The sequence below is a fragment of the Nerophis ophidion genome, linkage group LG23, assembly GCF_033978795.1.
Source record: "Nerophis ophidion isolate RoL-2023_Sa linkage group LG23, RoL_Noph_v1.0, whole genome shotgun sequence".
Classification (NCBI taxonomy): domain Eukaryota; kingdom Metazoa; phylum Chordata; class Actinopteri; order Syngnathiformes; family Syngnathidae; genus Nerophis; species Nerophis ophidion.
This window is the reverse complement of record NC_084633.1, coordinates 17,826,030-17,846,364: the sequence shown is the minus strand read 5'-3', so window position 1 is coordinate 17,846,364 and position 20,335 is coordinate 17,826,030. Positions and strand designations below refer to the sequence as shown.

General features: G+C 42.3%; 1 protein-coding gene and 2 long non-coding RNA genes across 3 annotated transcripts in view; 1 reads left to right on the top strand and 2 right to left on the bottom strand.

The window, feature by feature from the left end:
- LOC133541589 (uncharacterized) overlaps positions 1-10,375 on the bottom strand; it is a 33,984-nt gene extending 23,609 nt beyond the window's left edge. The window contains exon 1 of the long non-coding RNA XR_009803922.1: positions 9,881-10,375. This is a non-coding gene — a long non-coding RNA (uncharacterized LOC133541589). The remainder of the gene's footprint in view (positions 1-9,880) is intronic.
- Positions 9,928-19,153, top strand: LOC133541591 (uncharacterized). The gene is made up of 3 exons (XR_009803924.1): positions 9,928-9,978; positions 18,208-18,290; positions 18,408-19,153. It is a non-coding gene; the product is annotated as an uncharacterized LOC133541591 (long non-coding RNA).
- Positions 11,230-20,335, bottom strand: part of slc25a19 (solute carrier family 25 member 19) — a 28,368-nt gene continuing 19,262 nt past the window's right edge. Inside the window, exons 5-7 of the mRNA XM_061885074.1 lie at positions 17,717-17,897; positions 17,496-17,626; positions 11,230-13,276 (exon numbers count right to left, since the gene is read on the bottom strand). Coding sequence (XP_061741058.1) covers positions 13,079-13,276; positions 17,496-17,626; positions 17,717-17,897 — 510 coding nt within the window. The 3' untranslated portion in view covers positions 11,230-13,078. The remainder of the gene's footprint in view (positions 13,277-17,495; positions 17,627-17,716; positions 17,898-20,335) is intronic.

The window sequence follows — 20,335 nt, the reverse complement described above, 5'->3', positions numbered from 1 at the left end:
GCCTCACAATACGAAGGTCCTGCAGTCCTGGGTTCAAATCCAGGCTCGGGATCTTTCTGTGTGGAGTTTGCATGTTCTCCCCGTGAATGCGTGGGTTCCCTCCGGGTACTCCGGCTTCCTCCCACTTCCAAAGACATGCACCTGGGGATAGGTTGATTGGCAACACTAAATTGGCCCTAATGTGTGAATGTGAGTGTGAATGTTGTCTGTCTATCTGTGTGGGCCCTGCGATGAGATGGCGACTTGTCCAGGGTGTACCCTGCCTTCCGCCTGATTGTAGCTGAGATAGGCGCCAGCGCCCCCTGCGACCCCGAAAGGGAAATAAGCGGTAGAAAATGGATGGACTAATACAAAACCTCACAGTAATGTCTGATTGAATGCTCAAAATGTTTTGATAGACCGCTTTAAAACACGGAATGGAATTTTACTTTTTTTTTTTTTTTTTTACTGAATGAGACAACCAGAATGTACATGAAAATAAACATTTTGGGATTGACAATATTAACTATGAACGATAAAACACTGAATATTGACAAAGTATGAACGTCACCACCCCCTCTCCATCGACATGTTTTGCAATCAAGCGAAACGGAACAAAAGTGCAAAAACACAGCGAAATATGAACCCTGAGTTGACACTCAGTCTTTACACCCTGTTGATACTGCTCTGTGTTTTCTGGCATATTGTTGGAACTGTGGCGATACAATACAGTCACGATGACCGGGAGTTTTTCACAAACTGTCAGCCCAGTTTCTTTTCCCGGCTGAGATCATCAGACCATCTCCTTGGCCCCCCCCAGCAGACGGCCGAAGAAGGAGGCGTTGCCAACGGAAACGCAAGAGAGGCAAGCGGGCGGGCGTTGGGGCTAGGCTAAAGGCTAGCCCGTTCAAACTGCCACTTCCTACCATCTTCTTGTCTAATGCCCGGTCGATCCGCTATAAAACTGGATGAAATCCACCTTCAGATAGGAGTATACGTGACTGCTGCTGCCTGATTTTTACGGAAACTTGGTTGGGCAGAACCATCCCAGAAGCGGCTACTGAACTAGCCGGCTTCACCGCCCACTGAGCCGACAGAACCGCAAACTCCGGCAAGAAGATCGGCGGAGGTTTGTGTGTCTATATAAAAAACTGGTGCACACAGACTGTGAGGGTGGACGAACTTTGCAACACAGATGTAGAGTTTATGTTGCTAAAATGCAGACCATTCTATCGCCCTAGGGCAGTGGTTCTCAACCTGGGTTCGATCGAACCCTAGGGGTTCGGCGGAGCCTCCGCCACGGAAGTATAGACATATCAGAATTATCGTGTAAATAAAAACTTCTCCCTGTCGGCGTATTATGGATAGCCCCAAACAATGTTCCCTCTAATTTTCCATCTGATTTGCAGGTTTGCGGCGATGACCAAGAAAAACGCGGAGTTGGAATAAAATTACAACACTTTATGTACATATTTATATTAGGGCTGGGCAACGATTAAAAATTTTAATCGAAGTTAATCGCACTATTTCTCTGATTAACTGCATTGTATACGCAAAGCCCAATAATGAATTCAAAAGTAGTGTGTAGTGCACCTTTATTGGAATATTCTCCCACATGAACAAAAGCGCCAAAACATTTGTTGTGCAAACACAATTTAAATCAGTCCTTGTTAAACAGTAGCAGTTAAATAACATATTTTATGAAAATCAACTCAAAAAATGTAAATACAAACATTTAAGCTTATTGCCACTGCCAGGGTATTTAAGTTATCCTGTTTGTAATGGAAAATAAATATAATCTACATACAAATCTCTGAGCCACAATCATAACATCTGAACAGGCAATTTCTGAGGTAACAGCAGAAACATTTTTTTAATCAGGGATCTTATGTTTAAAAAACCTATATTATAGGTAGTGGGCTGTTTTAGGGAATTTTTTATCAAATTATCCGTAGTAGCAATATTAATAATGTTGTGTTTATTCTGCGTAGTGCACTTAAAATAATTATGACCATATCTAGGAATTGATATGATGGGAATTTTCCGATTGTTTGCTTGGTGCTTTGATAAACTGAACGCATCATATACATGGTACTATATTGTGATGTTATGAGCCAGGGAATAAAATAACTACCCTACCCAGCATGCAACAGGAGTGACGTACATGCGCGGTAGCCCGGTATAGGTTGTGTCGCCATGACGGCATCTTGTATGTTGTGATATGCACGCTCTGAAAGTAAACGTTAAGAACTCAGCCAACACTCCTGGTCTGCATTATTCATAAATAGACAGACAACACATATACTCCGCTGCTTCACAGGCCGCTGGATGTAGCCGGCAAAGTATTCCCATGCTAGCTAGCCGGTCTAGCAAGCACGCCTCATTCAGTCCAAAACGGCCCGATCTATCCACATTCAGAATTGTCTGGCGGTCGTAAGTGACCACGCTGTAAGCCAGCCATGACATTTGCAGAATTGTCCGGTATTTTTGCCAAATGTTGCATCTTTACCAAGAGCCCCTCGACGCCGGGCGACGCCATCTTGTTAAGAAAAGGCGTTAACAAAATAAAAGCATGTAACAATACACTCTAGCCTTTAAATAGACTCCCTTTTTAGACCAGTTGATCTGCCGTTTCTTTTGTTTTTCTTCTATGTCCCACTCTCCCTTGTGGAGGGGGTCCGGTCCGATCCGGTGGCCATGTACTGCTTGCCTGTGTATCGGCTGGGGACATCTCTGCGCTGCTGATCCGCCTCCGCTTGGGATGGTTTCCTGCTGGCTCCGCTGTGAACGGGACTCTCGCTGCTGTGTTGGATCCGCTTTGGACTGGACTCTCGCGACTGTGTTGGATCCATTGTGGATTGAACTTTCACAGTATCATGTTAGACCCGCTCGACATCCATTGCTTTCCTCCTCTCTAAGGTTCTCATAGTCATTATTGTCACCGACGTCCCACTGGGTGTGAGTTTTCCTTGCCTTATGTGGGCCTACCGAGGATGTCGTGGTGGTTTGTGCAGCCCTTTGAGACACGAGTGATTTAGGGCTACATAAGTAAACATTGATTGATTGATTGATTGATTGATTGAAACAACATACGCGACTGTGCGATAAAATAATTGTCGGCGTTAATAGATTGATGAGTTAACTCATAATTAATGCATTAATTTACCCACCCCTAATTTATATACATATTTTTATAATATTTACATATTTATATAATATGTAACTACAAGCTCCATTCACAGACAGAGTCCCATTGCTTTTATGAGCGGTCGAGCGAGTCAAAAGCCAGAAAAAATATATATATATACATATATATATTTTTTTTTTAATTTGTGGCGGCCGTAATTCTTTCGTGGCGGGCCGCCACAAATAAATGAATGTGTGGGAAACCCTGCCATTTATCATTTAAGTCGGTGTCCACGTTAATCAATTCATGGTAATGTGTGTAAGGTGTGTAATTTGTTGTGAAATCATGCACTGTGTTGGTTTTGTTCTGTGAACAAGGTGATGTTCATGCACAGTTCATTTTGTGCACCAATAAAAAAAACATTAGTTTTTCTTGAATTTGAAAAAAAAAAAACATTTTATTTTTCACTAAAGAAGGGTTCAGTGAATGCACATATGAAACTGGTGGGGTTCGGTACCTCCATCAAGGTTAAGAACCACTGCCCTAGGGAGTTTGCCGCTGTTTACATCTGTGCGGTATATATTCCCCCGGATGCTAATGCAAAGCTCGCGCTAGCACAAATACATGACAGCTTTAAAAAAATACCTTGGCACTGGTCCCGACAGCTGCTGGGATGGTTTCAATCATGCAGACTTAAAAAGTGTCTTTCATAAATACCATCGGAATGTTATATGTGCAACCAGGGGAGGAAAAAACGCTGGACCAAGTGTATATAAACATCGCAAATGCATACAGAGCCCATGCATATCCTCATCTAGACATGTCAGACCACCTTTCTCCTCTGTTGCACCCACGTTACACACCCAAAATCAGAACTTCTGGAATTACCAACAAAACTATAAGAACATGGCCAGAAGATGCTATCCATCAGCTCCAGGATTGTTTTCATCACACCTTTTGGGACATATTTAGAGACGAACGTGCTATTTCGCGTGAGTCTCTGGACGAATACACCTCAACTGTACTGAACTATATTACCTTCTGCATAGATTGTGTCACATCATTTAAAACAATCCGTGTGTTACCAAATAAAAAACCCTGGATGACACACAAAGTGACAATTACTCAAAGAAAGGGACATGGCATTTAGATCAGGCGATCCAATTGCCTACCGTTCAGCCAAGACTGCTTTAAGGAAGGGGATCAATGCTGCCAAATTGGACCATTATAATAAACTCCAGGATTGCTTAAATAACTCAGACCCTAGGCAGGTGTGGGAAGGTGTCAAAGCAATTACAAACTTTAAAAAAACAACCTCTTCCTCAGTGAAATAGAGCGCCGGCTTAGCTGAGGAATTGAATATTTTTTATGTCCGCTTTGACAAAGAAAATACAGACTCAGCACTGTCCCCCCTCTCTTCCCACGACACGGCCGTAGGCCTCAGCCCGCATAAGTAAGACTCACCTTGGGTAACATCAACCCAAGGAAAGCCGCTGGACCTGAAGGCGTTCTGGGCCGTGTGCTTAAACACAGAACGGACAAACTGACGGATGTATTTGTTTCCATTTTTAACCTGTCACTGTCTAAATGCTGGGACCCTGCCTGTTTCAAAACCGCTACAATAATTCCCATCCCCAAAAAGGGCAACATCTCATGCCTAAATGACTACAGACCAGTAGCACTCACTTCCATACCTGCCAAATGCATGGAGAGACTGATATTGAAACATATTAAAAAGGCAATACCGCCATCCCTCGACCCATATCAGTTCGCATACCGGGAGAACCGATCGACCGAAGACACCATCGCTATTGTAATCCATAGGCTCTTGGAACATCTTGAACTTAAGGACACTTATGCAAAACTGCTTTGTCGATTTCAGCTCAGCATTTAACACAATAATGCCAAACAGACTCAGATACGGTATTAGCTTTCACTGTTATGCTGATGACACCCAACTTTACATGCCCCTAAAGCTGACCAACACGCCGGACTGTAGTCAGTTGGAAGCGTGTCTTAATGAAATTAAACAATGGATGTCCGCTAACTTTTTGCAACTTAATGCCAAAAAAACGGAAATGCTGATTATCGGTCCTGCTAGACACCGACCTCTATTTAATAATACAACTTTAACATTTGACAACCAAATAATAAAACAAGGTGACTCTGTAAAAAATCTGGGTATTATCTTCGACCCAACTCTCTCCTTTGAGTCACACATTAAAAGCGTTACTAAAACGGCCTTCTTTCATCTCCGTAATATCGCTAAAATTCGCTCCACTTTGTCCACTAAAGACGCCGAGATCATTATCCATGCGTTTGTTACGTCTCGTCTCGATTACTGTAACGTATTATTTTCGGGTCTCCCAATGTCTAGCATTAAAAGATTACAGTTGGTACAAAATGCGGCTGCTAGACTTTTGACAAGAACAAGAAAGTTTGATCATATTACGCCTGTACTGTATATACCTTTATATACATATATACATACATATATACCTGTACTGTATATACCTTTATATACATATATACATACATATATACCTGTACTGTATATACCTTTATATACATATATACATACATATATACCTGTACTGTATATACCTTTTATATACATATATACATACATATATACCTGTACTGTATATACCTTTTATATACATGTATACATACATATATACCTGTACTGTATATACCTTTTATATACATATATACATACATATATACCTGTACTGGCTCACCTGCACTGGCTTCCTGTGCACTTAAGATGTGACTTTAAGGTTTTACTACTTACGTATAAAATACTACACGGTCTAGCTCCAGCCTATCTTGCCGATTGTATTGTACCATATGTCCCGGCAAGAAATCTGCGTTCAAAAGACTCCGGCTTATTAGTGATTCCTAGAGCTCAAAAAAAGTCTGCGGGTTATAGAGCGTTTTCCGTTCGGGCTCCAGTACTCTGGAATGCCCTCCCGGTAACAGTTCGAGATGCTACCTCAGTAGAAGCATTTAAGTCTCATCTTAAAACTCATCTGTATACTCTAGCCTTTAAATAGACCTCCTTTTTAGACCAGTTGATCTGCCGCTTCTTTTCTTTCTCCTATGCCCCCCCTCCCTTGTGGAGGGGGTCCGGTCCGATGACCATGGATGAAGTACTGACTGTCCAGAGTCGAGACCCAGGATGGACCGCTCGTCGGGACCCAGGATGGACCGGTCGCCTGTATCGGTTGGGGACATCTCTACGCTGCTGATCCGCTTGAGATGGTTTCCTGTGGACGGGACTCTCACTGCTGTCTTGGAGCCACTATGGATTGAACTTTCACAGTATCATGTTAGACCCGCTCGACATCCATTGCTTTCGGTCCCCTAGAGGGGGGGGGGTTGCCCACATCTGAGGTCCTCTCCAAGGTTTCTCATAGTCAGCATTGTCGCTGGCGTCCCACTGAATGTGAATTCTCCCTGCCCACTGGGTGTGAGTTTTCCTTGCCCTTTTGTGGGTTCTTCCGAGGATGTTGTAGTCGTAATGATTTGTGCAGTCCTTTGAGACATTTGTGATTTGGGGCTATATAAATAAACATTGATTGATTGATTGATTGAGATCTAAGCTTCACAACCTTGGTCTGAACACCTTCCTCTGAAACTGGATTTCGGACTTTTTAACAAATCGCACACAGTATGTGAAAATAGGTGAGCACATCTCTGCCATGCTCATTATCAACACCGGTGCCCCACAAGGTTGTGTGCTAAGCCCTGTGCTCTTCACACATGGCTGCATAGCCTCTTAAACATCCAACCTCACTGTCAAATATGCCGACGACACCACGGTGCTTGGGCTCATCAGCAACAACGTTGAGACGGCATACAGGGCAGAGGTCCAACAGCTGGCTTCATGGTGTGCTAAAAACAACTTGGTTCTTAACACTAACAAAACCATTTCGCAGGAAATGGCAGAAAGAACACCCTCTACTTGTAATTAATAACAATCTCGTAGAAAGGGTCAAACAATTCTAATTTTTAGGGGTGACCATCACAGAAGATCTATGCTGAAACATTAACACTGCTTCTGGCCCAACAACGTCCTTTCTTTCTAAGGAAACTAAAATGCGCAAAGATTCCGCAGAAATCAATGGTAAACTTTTACAACTGTGCCATCAGCAGTGTCCTCACCTACGGCTTTAAAGTGTGGTTCGCTAGCTGCAATAAAGCAAACCAACAGGCCCTCCAGCGAGTGGTTAAAACGGCAGGGAAGATTACAAGGACTATACTCCCAGAGATGAGTGCCATGTACACAGCTCGCTGCTTAAAGCGAGTACGCATTAGTGATCCCCAAAGCCCAAAAAAAGTCTGCGGGCTGTAGAGCTTTTTCATTTCGGGCTCCAGTACTCTGGAATGCCCTCCCGGTAACAGTTCGAGATGCTACCTCAGTAGAAGCATTTAAGTCTCACCTTAAAACTCATTTGTATGCTCTAGCCTTTAAATAGACTCCCTTTTCAGACCAGTTGATCTGCCGTTTCTTTTCTTTTTCTTCTATGTCCCACTCTCCTTTGTGGAGGGAGTCCGGTCCGATCCGGTGGCCATGTACTGCTCGCCTGTGTATCGGCTGGGGACATCTCTGCGCTGCTGATCAGCCTCCTCTTGGGATGGTTTCCTGCTGGCTCCGCTTTGGACTGGACTCTCGCGACTGTGTTGGATCCATTATGGATATTAGACTGTGTTGGATCCATTATGGATTGATCTTTCACAGTATCATGTTCTCATAGTCATCATTGTCACCGACGTCCCACTGGGTCATTATTGTCACCGATGTCCCACTGGGTGTGAGTTTTCCTTGCCCTTATGTGGGCCTACCGAGGATGTCGTAGTGGTTTGTGCAGCCCTTTGAGACACTAGTGATTTAGGGCTATATAAGTAAACATTGATTGATTGATTGATTGATTGAAGTAGGGCTGGGAGATGTATCGATATAAGATATATATCGCGGATTTGTCTCTGTGCGATATAGAAAATGACTATCGTAATATTTGAGTAGACGTTGTCACGCAGCTGCGGGCATTACACTCTCCTCCTCTTTCCTGTGTCTCCTCACAGACAAGCAGGCGCACTTTGATGGATTGATTGATTGAAACTTTCATTAGTAGATTGCCCAGTACAGTACATATTCCGTACAATTGACCACTAAATGGTAACACCCCAATAGGTTTCTCAACTTGTTTAAGTCGGGGTCCACGTTAATCTTCATGGTAATATTTTCATGGTGATATTTTACCTTTGGGAGAAAAAAAAAACGTTTTAACAGTACAAAAGTTTCCAAAACACTTGATGCCAGTGTTCTGTCGAATCGAGCTGCTGTGTTAAAATGCGATCCAACACTACTGAATTGAATTAAATAAAATACCGTAGCAGCCATTAAAGCATGTTGATCGTTTTGTTTGTGAATGATATTAATCAAAGTGGTCCATGGTTCTCTCCCAGAAAAAGGTGGAGTGCCATCTCTTGGTTGGGGAGGAGACCCTGCCCCAAGTGGAGGAGTTCAAGTACCTCAGAGTCTTGTTCACGAGTGAGGGAAGAGTGAATCGCGATTTCGACGGGCGGATCGGTGCGGCGTCTTCAGTAATGCGGACGCTGTATCGATCCGTTGTGGTGAAGAAGGAGCTGAGCCGGAAGGCAAAGCTCTCAATTTACCGGGCAGGCTACGTTCCCAACCTCACCTATGGTCATGAGCTTTGGGTCATGACTGAAAGGATAAGATCACGGGTACAAGCGGCCCAAATGAGTTTCCTCCACCGTGTGGCGGGGCTCTCCCTTAGAGATAGGGTGAGAAGCTCTGCCATCCGAGAGGAACTCAAAGTAAAGCTGCTGCTCCTCCACATGGAGAGGAGCCAGATGAAGTAGTTCGGGCATCTTGTCAGGATGCCACCCGAACGCCTCCCTAGGGAGGTGTTTAGGGCACGTCCAACCGGTAGGAGGCCATGGGGAAGACCCAGGACACGTTGGGAAGACTATGTCTCCCAGCTGGCCTGGGAACGCCTCGGGATCCCCCGGGAAGAGCTAGACGAAGTGGCTGGGGAGAGGGAAGTCTGGGTTTCTCTGCTTAGGCTGCTGCCCCCGTGACCCGACCTCAGATAAGCAGAAGATGGATGGATGGACGCGTAAGATAATTTCCGAAGAAGGGCAACACATTGTAATTCATACACTCGTAAGATATTTTACCTTTAGGGAAAAAAAACATTTTAACAGTATAAAAGTTTCCAAACCAAATTAATGCCAGTATTAAATCGAATCAAGCTGCTGCATTAAAAGCCTACTGAAATGAGATTTTCTTATTCAAACGGGGATAGCAGGTCCATTCTATGTGTCATACTTTATCATTTCGCCATATTTTTGCTGAAAAGATTTAGTAGAGAACATCGATGATAAAGTTCGCAACTTTAGGTCGCTAATAAAAAAGCCCTGCATATACCGGAAGTAGCAGACGATGTGCGCGTGACGTCACGGGTTGTAGGGCTCCTCACATCCTCACATTGTTTACAATCATGGCCACCAGTAGCTAGAGCTATTCGGACCGAAAAAGCTACAATTTCACCATTAATTTGAGCGAGGATGAAAGATTCGTGGATGAGTTCATTTAGAGTGAAGGACTAGAATAAAAAAGAAAAAAAAAGGTGATTGCAGTGAGAGCGATTCAGATGTTATTAGACACATTTCCTAGGATAATTCTGGAAAATCCCTTATCTTTCTAGTGTGTTGCTAGAGTTTTAGTGGGTTAAATAGTACCTTAAAGTCGGAGGGGTGTGTCCACGGGTGTTTTGACGCCAGAGTCTCTGAGAGAAGTCACGGCAGCTGCAGGAGGTCGCTGGCTCCGCTTATCTCCGGTAGGAGGAGACTTATTTCCACAATTTTCTCACCGAAAACTGCCGGTTGACATGTAGTCGGGATCCATGTTCGCTTGACCGCTCTGATCCATAGTAAAGCTTCACCTTTGGGAATTTTAAACAAGGAAACACTGTGTGTTTGTGTGGCTAAAGGCTAAAAGCTTCCCACCTCCATCTTTCTACTTTGACTTCTCCATAATTAATTGAACAAATTGCAAAAGACTCAGCAACACAGATGTCCAAAATACTGTGTAATTGCGCGATGAAAAGAGACGATTTTTAGCCGTAAGTGGTGCTGGGCTAATATGTCCCCTCCAACCAATAACGTCACAAACACGCGTCATCATTCCGCGACGTTTTCAACAGGAAACTCCGGGGAAATTTAAAACTGCAATTTAGTAAACTAAAGCGACCGTATTGGCATGTGTTGCAATGTTAATATTTCATCATTGATATATAAACTATCAGACTGCGTGGTCGCTAGTAGTGGCTTTCAGTAGGCCTTTAAAAAGCTATCCAACGCTACTGAGCATGCGCAACCACGCTTAAATTGAATTAAATAAAATACCGTAGCAGCCATTAAAAGCATGTTGATAGCTCTCTGTTTGTGAAAGATATTAAAGTGGACGCGTTAGCTATTTTCCAAAGAAGGGCAACACATTGTAACTCATACACTCTTAAGATATTTTACCTTTTGGGTAAAAAAAACAATTTAACAGTAGAAAAGTTTCCAAACTACTTACATTGATGCCAGTGTTCCGTCGAATCGAGCAGCTGCGTTAAAAAAGCGATCCAACGCTGCTGAGCATGCGCACGCATGCGCATCAGGGATACGTAATTAAAAATCAAAACTACTTTGTGTGCACTTGTAAATTAAATCTTTTTTAAATTACAATTACATAAATCAGTCTTCCCACCAGTAGGCATGCAGACACTTGCCGCATGAGAAACTGTGAAAACTACACCAATAATGGTAGCTTACATTGTCATCACCGTCGTTTAAAAAGTAGCTCTTTCTGACGAAAATGTTAGGACGAATCTCCCGCCATTAATGTTGTTAGTTCTTCGTTTGTCCGAGACAGGAACTGGCTGAAACAACGGCGCCCCCCGCTGTTACATTTGAGTACTGCATGTTTATCATGAACGCATCAACATTTTAAAAGTCGTACCAGCCTGCTCCAAAATAAATCAATTAAATACCTCAGAGACTGCTAAAAAAAATACATAAATTAAATACCTCAGAGAAAACAATTTAAATAGCAGCTGTAAACTTTAATGACAAAATTCCATGTCAACACACCTCCTTATACAAACCCCGTTTCCATGAGTTGGGAAATTGTGTTAGATGTAAATATAAACGGAATACAATGATTTGCAAATCATTTCAACCCATATTCAGTTGAATATAATACAAACACAACATATTTGATGTTCAAACTCATAAACTTTTTTTGTGTGTGTGTGCAAATAATCATAAACCTTAGAATTTGATGCTAGCAACATGTGACAAAGAAGTTGGGAAAGGTGGCAATAAATACTGATAAAGTTGAGGAACGCTCATCAAACACTTATTTGGAACATCCCACAGGTGTGCAGGCTAATTGGGAACAGGTGGGTGCCATGATTGGGTATAAAAACAGCTTCCATGAAATGCTAGGTAATTCACAAACAAAGATGGAGCGAGGGTCACCAATTTGTAAGCAAATTGTCGAACAGTTTTAGAACAACATTTCTCAACCAGCTATTGCAAGGAATTTAGGGATTTTACCATCTACGGTCCGTAAAATCATCAAAAGGTTCGGAGAATCTGGAGAAATCACTGCACGTAAGCGATTATATTACAAACCTTTGACCCTCCAGGCAGTATTGCATCAAAAACAGACATCAGTGTGTAAAGGATATCACCACATGAACTCAGGAACACTTCAGAAAACCACTGCCAGTAACTACAGTTGGTCGCTACATCTGTAAGTGCAAGTTAAAACTCTACTATAAAAAGAGAAAGCCATTTATCAACAACACCCAGGAACGCCGCCGGCTTGGCTGGGCCCGAGCTCATCTAAGATGGAGTGATTCAAAGTGGAAAAGTGTTCTGTGGTCTGAGGAGTCCACATTTCAAATTATATTTGGAAACTGTGGACGTGGTGTCCTCTGGAACAAATAGGAAAAAAACCATCCGGATTGTTATAGGCGCAAATTTCAAAAGCCAGCATCTGTGATGGGATGGGGGTGTATTAGTGCCCAAGACATGGGTAACTTACACATCTGTGAAGGCACCATCAATGCTGAATGGTCCATACAGGTTTTGGAGCAACATATGTTGCAATCCAAGCAACGTTATCATGGACGCCCCTGCTTATTTTAGCAAGACAATGCCAAGCCACGTGTTACAACAGTGTGGTTTCGTAGTAAAAGACTGTAGTTACTTCCCTGGCCCGCCTGCAGTCTAAACCTGTCTCCCATGGAAAATGTGTGGCGCACTATGACACGTAAAATACAACAGCGGAGACCCCGGACTGTTGAACGACTGAAGCTCTACATAAAACAAGAATGGTAAAGAATTCCACTTTCAAAGCTTCAACAATTAGTTTCCTCAGTTCCCTAACGTTTGAGTGTTGTTGAAAGAAAAGGTGATGTAACACAGTGGTGAACATGCCCTTTCCCAACTACTTTGGCATGTGTTGCAGCCATGAAATTCTAAGTTAATTATTATTTGCAAAAAAAATAAAGTTTGAGTTTTAACATCAAATATGTTGTCTTTGTAGCATATTCAACTGAATATGGGTTGAAAATAATTTGCAAATCATTGTATTACATTTATATTTACATCTAACACAATTTCCCAACTCATATGGAAACGGGGTTTGTACATAGTACACTTTATATTGTACTTGAATCCACACATGTACGATTTGATTACATAAACACGATTAACTTTTTCCGTTCAATATCAAAACAACCAGATGATATTCTTAAAAAAAAAAGACATGATAACTTTTAGTATAATATAATAATGTTTACATGTACGTAAAAAGACACAAAAGCATATGACTTGCATGTAAACTCTATACAAAGCACCTTTGTCCTTTGTGTCCCGTTGTTATCTTTTGCCCTTCACTCCTCGGCTCTCCTTGAGGTCACGTAGTGCGTTGAGGAAAAACTCGTACCAAAAAAAAGTCAAACCCGTTGACAGCGCCGACTTCACCAGGCTGGGAGAGAGGCCTTTAGAGAAGCCTCGAACGCCCTCTTCTTTGGCAATGCGGACCACACAGTCCGCCAGGCCCCGGTAACGCCGCACCTACACAGAAGAACCTTCGTTAAAGACGTGTGTCTCCCAACATTTGTCAACAATCCCATCTTGAACGTTTATTGTATTGAAACATTCTTCATCATATCAAAGTGTGTACAGATAGGAGACCGCATCAAAATAAATGGGACATTGATTGATTGGAACTTTTATTAGTGGATTGCACGGTGCAGTACATATTCCGTACAATTGACCACTAAATGGTAAGTTTCATCAATTCATGGACAATGATATTTAACTGGACAGGATAAGTGAAAATATGTAGAAATAAGCGTTACATGACACCAGACTAAACAACAAGACGTGACCACTGTGAACAGGCACATTTGTAATTTGGCAGCCTAATAATTTTGCCCTCTTTACCCGTTATAATAGAACAGGGGTGTCGAACTCAAATACAGAGTGGGCCAAAATTTAAAACTGAACAAAGCTGAATGCTGAATGGTCCATACAGGTTTTGGAGCAACATATGTTGTCATCCAAGCAACGTTATCATGGACGCCCCTGTTTATTTCAGCAAGACAATGCCAAGCCACTTGTTACAACAGGTTGAACAAATGAACCTTTTAATAGGACCCAAACAAATTTTGCATTGAATATTGAAGAAGCAAGGCTTGTATAACTTTATAGTCACATGCAAAATCGAGTTTCAAATAATAATAATAATAATAATAATAATAAAATATAAATGGCACATCAAATACAATTTAAATAAAAATGTAATGCCACTTTTCTATTTGCAGCCTTCTGAGGTAAATATCAAAATAAACTTTTTCCACAAGCTAATAATACATTTGAAAATAAAATAACAATAATGAATTAATCAAACATTCAAGCCTTAAAAGTAGGAAGACAAAGTGCATAAATAAATTGTTAATTATTGCTCAGTTTGCTACACTGATTTGCTTTAACACTGAATATGGAACAAGCAATACTTATATAACTTAATAGTGCAAAATCAACATTCAAAAAACAAATGAAAGACATCAATGGTATATGAAATACAATTTAAATAAAACATTTAATGCATCTTTTTTTATTTGCAGCCTGGGTTGCAGAATGGTTGGAAAATCGGGAGGGTTGGCAAGTATGAGTATTAGCGGCAAATGCTGTGTTACAGCGGCTTAGCCGCTCTATAATACCGGTGGGCCAGCTCTAATGTTAATTTGATTTTGCCTCAAGGGCCAAATGAAATTGCACGGCGGGCCATATTTGGCCCGCGGGCCAGAGTTTGACACCCGTGTAATAGAAGATACAACTTTGACTTTCTTTCCTCAAAAATAGACCAAGTTTAAATATCATTGTGGATGGACTGACAGCATTATATTTGGATGACAATAAAATTAAACAGAATTTAATCCATCCATCCATCCATTTACTACCGCTTATTCCCTTCGGGGTGGCGGAGGGCGCTGGAGCCCATCTCAGCAACAATCGAGGGGAGGGCGGCGTACACCCTGGACAAGTCGCCACATCATCACAGGGCCAACACAGATAGACAGACAACATTCACACTCACACACTAGGGACCTTTTAGTGCTGCCAATCAACCTAAAAATAATTTAAATTGAAATCAAAATAATTCTAAACAATTCCCTTTTTTTTTTTTTTTTTTTTAAAAAGGGGAACTTTTTTCCTATATTCTCACATTGTGAATATAATCAAATTAACTCAAACATTGAATTGTAACTACAACTTTTGTGTTTAGTAAAATTAAAACTTGTATATGTACTTACATACATACACATACATATGCCCCATATGTACACAAACCTATGTATACATATGTACGGTATACATACATACATATGTATACATATACAAACATGCAGATGTATAGATGTATGTATGTGTGTTTATATGTAAACATATATACACACATACACATATATACATAAACATACATGTTTATGAATATATACATACGTACGTATACATACATACATACAAAATACATGCACATATACATGTATACATACACAAGTACATATGTATGTATGCATACATGTAAACATACATATATGTAAACATATATATACATACATACATATATATGTAAACATACATATATATGTAAACATACATACATACATATGTGTACATGCATACATATATATGTATACATACATACATACATATATATGTAAACATACATACATATATGTATACATGCATACATATATATGTATACATACATATATATGTAAACATACATACATATATGTATACATGCATACATATATATGTATACATACATATATATGTTTTCCATACATATATATGTAACATATACATGTATACATACATTCATACATACATTTATACATACAATTTTTACATATATATGTATGTATGTATATGTTTACAAATACACATATATATGTACATATACAGTAGGGCAAAAAAGTATTTAGTCAGCCAGCGATTGTGCAAGTTCTCCCACTTAAAATGATGACAGAGTTCTGTAATTTTCATCATAGGTACACTTCAACTGTGAGATACAGAATGTGAACAAAAAAAATCCAGGAATTCACATTGTAGGAATTTTAAATAAATTATATGCAAATTATGGTGGAAAATAAGTATTTGGTCAACCATTCAAAGCTCTCACTGATGGAAGGAGGTTTTGGCTCAAAATCTCACGCTAAATGGCCCCATTCATTCTTTCCTTAACACGAATCAATCGTCCTGTCCCCTTGGCAGAAAAACAGCCCCAAAGCATGATGTTTCCACCCCCATGCTTCACAGTAGGTGTGGTGTTCTTGGGATGCAACTCAGTATTCTTCTTTCTCCAAACACCACGAGTTGAGTTTATACCAAAAAGTTCTAAATTGGTTTCATCTGACCACATGAGATTCTCCCATGTGCTCTCTGGCAAACTTCAGACGGGCCTGGACATGCACTGGCTTAAGCAGGGGGACACGTCTGGCACTGCAGGATTTGATTCCCTGTCGGCGTAGTGTGTTACTGATGGTAACCTTTGTTACTTTGGTCCCAGCTCTCTGCAGGTCATTCCCCAGATCCCCCCTTGTGGTTCTGGGATTTTTGATCATTTTGACCCCACGGGATGAGATCTTGCATGGAGACCCAGATCGAGGGAGATTATCAGTGGTCTTGTATGTCTTCCATTTTCTGATGATTGCTCCCAAAGTTGATTTTTTCACACCAAGCAGCTTGCCTCTTGGAAATTCACTCTTCACGGTCTGGTGCAGGTCTACAATTCTTTTCCTGGTGTCCTTTGACAGCTCTTTGGTCTTGGCCATTGTGGAGTTTGAAATCTGACAGTTTGAGGCTGTGGACAGGTGTCTTTTGTACAGATAAAGAGTTCAAACAAGTGCCATTAATACAGATAACGAGTGGAGGACAAAAGAGCTTCTTAAGGAAGACGTTACAGGTCTTTGAGAGCCAGAGATTTTCCTGGTTTAAAGTGACCAAATACTTATTTTCCACCATAACTTACAAATAAATGCTTTAAAATTCCTACAATGAGAAGTCATGGATTTTTTTTTCACATTCTGTCTCTCACAGTTGAAGTGTACCATCCATCCATCCATCATCTTCCGCTTATCCGAGGTCGGGTCGCGGGGGCAGCAGCCTAAGCAGGGAAGCCCAGACTTCCCTATCTCCAGCCACTTTGTCTAGCTCTTCCCGGGGGATCCCGAGGCGTTCCCAGGCCAGCCGGGAGACATAGTCTTCCCAACGTGTCCTGGGTCTTCCCCGTGGCCTCCTACCAGCTGGACGTGCCCTAAACACATCCCTAGGGAGTGAAGTGTACCTATGATGAAAATTACGGACCTCTGTCATCATTTTAAGTGGGAGAACTTGCACAATCGGAGGCTGACTAAATACTTTTTTGCCCCACTGTATATGTACATACATATATATGTAAACATACATACATTTCCGTATACATGCATATATACATATATATATATATACATACATACATATGTATGTATAAATACATACATATATATGTTTTCTATATATACATACATACATGTATGAATACATACATGTATACATATATATGTATGTATATGTTTACAAATACATATATATATGTACATATAAATATGTATGTATGTGTACATTCACACGCATGCACATGCACACATAATTATATTATGTGAAAATGTAAAAAGATTAAAGCTGCAGAGTGTGTTTAGTTGAAAAAGTGTGTTGTATTACAAATGAATGAGGAGCTCACCTGTCCAAAATGTACTCTGGCCTCCTCAAAACCTCCAACCTGGAGTCTTTTCTTAAAGAGGTCAAAAGGATACGTGAGCGTTTTGCTAATGACTCCTGCTCCACTGCCACAGATCAGACTCCTGATGTTTTCTTGGACGTTGTGTGGAAAACAACAAACAAACAACTGAAATCAACCTATGAAACCCAGTGTAAATGTACCGTCGTGTGACCTGCACTGACCTCCTGATTGCCCAGCAAAGGGGGGCGGAGTCAAAAGCCTTTTAAAGACGTTGTAGAAGAAGAACTGCAGGCCGGCGTAAGGAAAGACGGCGATGAGCGTGGGAGCGAGGCCGCGGTAGAACGTCAGCACTCCTTCTGTGCGCCACATTGTCCACACGGCGTGTGTCAGCGTCTTGTACACCTGTGAACACACACTCGGCTTTTACAGCATGATAAACACTCAACAATCAAATGATGGCCTCCTTTCTAATAGACGCTGTGTCCCAATTAGTGAAGTGAAGTCAATTATATTTACAGTCGTGGTCAAAAGTTTACATGCACTTGTAAAGAACATAATGTCATGGTTGTCTTGAGTTTCCAATCATTTCAGATTTTTTTGTGATAGAGTGATTGGAGCACATACTTGTTGGTCACAAAAAAACATTCATGAAGTTTGGTTCTTTTATGAATTTAATGTGATCTAATCTGCTGAACACAGAACTTTCCTCCAGTAGGTCTTTGTGGAGAGGCGGAGCCGGCAGTCCGACTGTGAGGCGGGGCACGCCGGAGCCCGGCCCAAGATGGCGGCGAGGAGGTGTGTACTGCGAGCAAGCAGCGAGGCAGGAGCGTGCCGGAATCAACCTCGCAAATATTATCAGGCGCGTGGGTCGCCCAGATGGGCACATTTTAAATCTCCTCTCGCACTGTATAGAAGGGCAGCGGCCGTAAACCCAAGGGAGAGAGGCGGAGAGACGAGAAGGAGCCAGAGGGAAGCGGATGCTGAACGAGAGCGAGAGAGAGCCACAGGAAGACAAAGACGCACGCGATTGAAAGGTGGAGCGGCAGAGGAAGCCGGACACGGCAAGGCTGAAAATATACTTGTTATTATTGAAAAATAAAAGAAAGTCTAACCTGCTACACAATGTCCTTCCTTGGTGGTCCTGAGAACCCGCACGACAGCAAGAGTCTGTCACAGTCTTGTTTAAGTTAAAGCACCCATGATTGTCACACACACACTAGGTGTGGCGAAATTGTTCTCTGCATTTGACCCATCACCCTGGATCACCCCCTGGGAGGTGAGGGGAGCAGTGAGCAGCAGCGGCCATGCCCAGGAATCATTTTGGGTGATTTAACACCCAATTCCAACCCTTGATGCAAAGTGTCAAGCAGGGAGGTAATGGGTCCCAGTTTTATAGTCTTTGGTATGACTCGGCCGGGGTTCGAACTCACGACCTACCGATCTCAGGGCGGACACTCTAACCACAAGGCTACTGATCTTTGTCAATGTGATGTCAGATGAAACAAAAATGGAGCCGTTTGGCCACAATACCCAGCAATAAATAAAAACCCTGCTCAGTTTGTGTGTGAGAGAGTGTGTTGAAGCTCTGCTGCTACATCTTTTGAAATATGTTGTATTGAGTAACTGGATATAAGTGATGTATCTTAGTGTGTGGGGAGGCGGAGCCGACGGGCCGACGGCGGGGCAGGGCACACTGTAGCCCTGCCCAAGATGGCGGCAAGGAGGCGGAGAATGCGGCGGAGTGGAGAGGCGGGACGTGCCGGGAGCGACGCCGCCGCAATCTAATCCAGGTGCGTGGCTCACACACCGGCACACGCTTGACTTATCTCCTTGCAGGGTATAAAAGGGGAGAAGGAGGAGGGGAGTCCGCAACAGCGATCACAGAGCAACAAGAAGCAGAAGAGGACGAGGACGACGACAGGAGCTGGAGGAGCGACCGAGGAGCAAGCAGCGGAGAGGAGCTGAAAGAGCGACTCGAGCTGCAGAAGAGCATTATTGAAAAATAAAGAAGTCAAAGCCGCTCAAGAGAGATGTCCTTCCTGGGTGGTCCATTCAACCCACACGACGACGGCTTAAGTCCGTCACAAGTGTAACTGTATGTTTGAAATGAACTTCCATCACATGGACAAAGATAAGACCTTCTGGAAAATAAGTTCTGGGGTCAGATCAAAAAAAATACTCAGCAATATGTTTAAAGGAGAAAATGTGAGGCCTTTAATCCCAGGAACACCAGACCTACCGTCGAGCATGGTGGTGGTAGTATTATGCTCTGTGCCTGTTTTGCTGCCAATGGAACTGTTTCTTTACAGAGAGAAAACAGGACAATGAAAAAGGAGGATTCCCTCCAAATTCTTCAGCCCGGAGGTTGGGTCTTGGGCGCAGTTGGGTGTTCCAACAGGACAATGACCCCAAACAGGACTCCGGCTTGTTAGTGATTCCCAAAGCCCCAAAAAAGTCTGCGGGCTGTAGAGCTTTTTCCGTTCGGGCTCCAGTACTCTGGAATGCCCTCCCGGTAACAGTTCGAGATGCTACCTCAGTAGAAGCATTTAAGTCTCACCTTAAAACTCATTTGTATACTCTAGCCTTTAAATAGACTCCCTTTTTAGACCAGTTGATCTGCCGTTTCTTTTCTTTTTCTTCTATGTCCCACTCTCCTTTGTGGAGGGAGTCCGGTCCGATCCGGTGGCCATGTACTGCTCGCCTGTGTATCGGCTGGGGACATCTCTGCGCTGCTGATCCGCCTCCGCTTGGGATGGTTTCCTGCTGGCTCCGCTGTGAACGGGACTCTCGCTGCTGTGTTGGATCCGCTTTGGACTGGACTCTCGCGACTGTGTTGGATC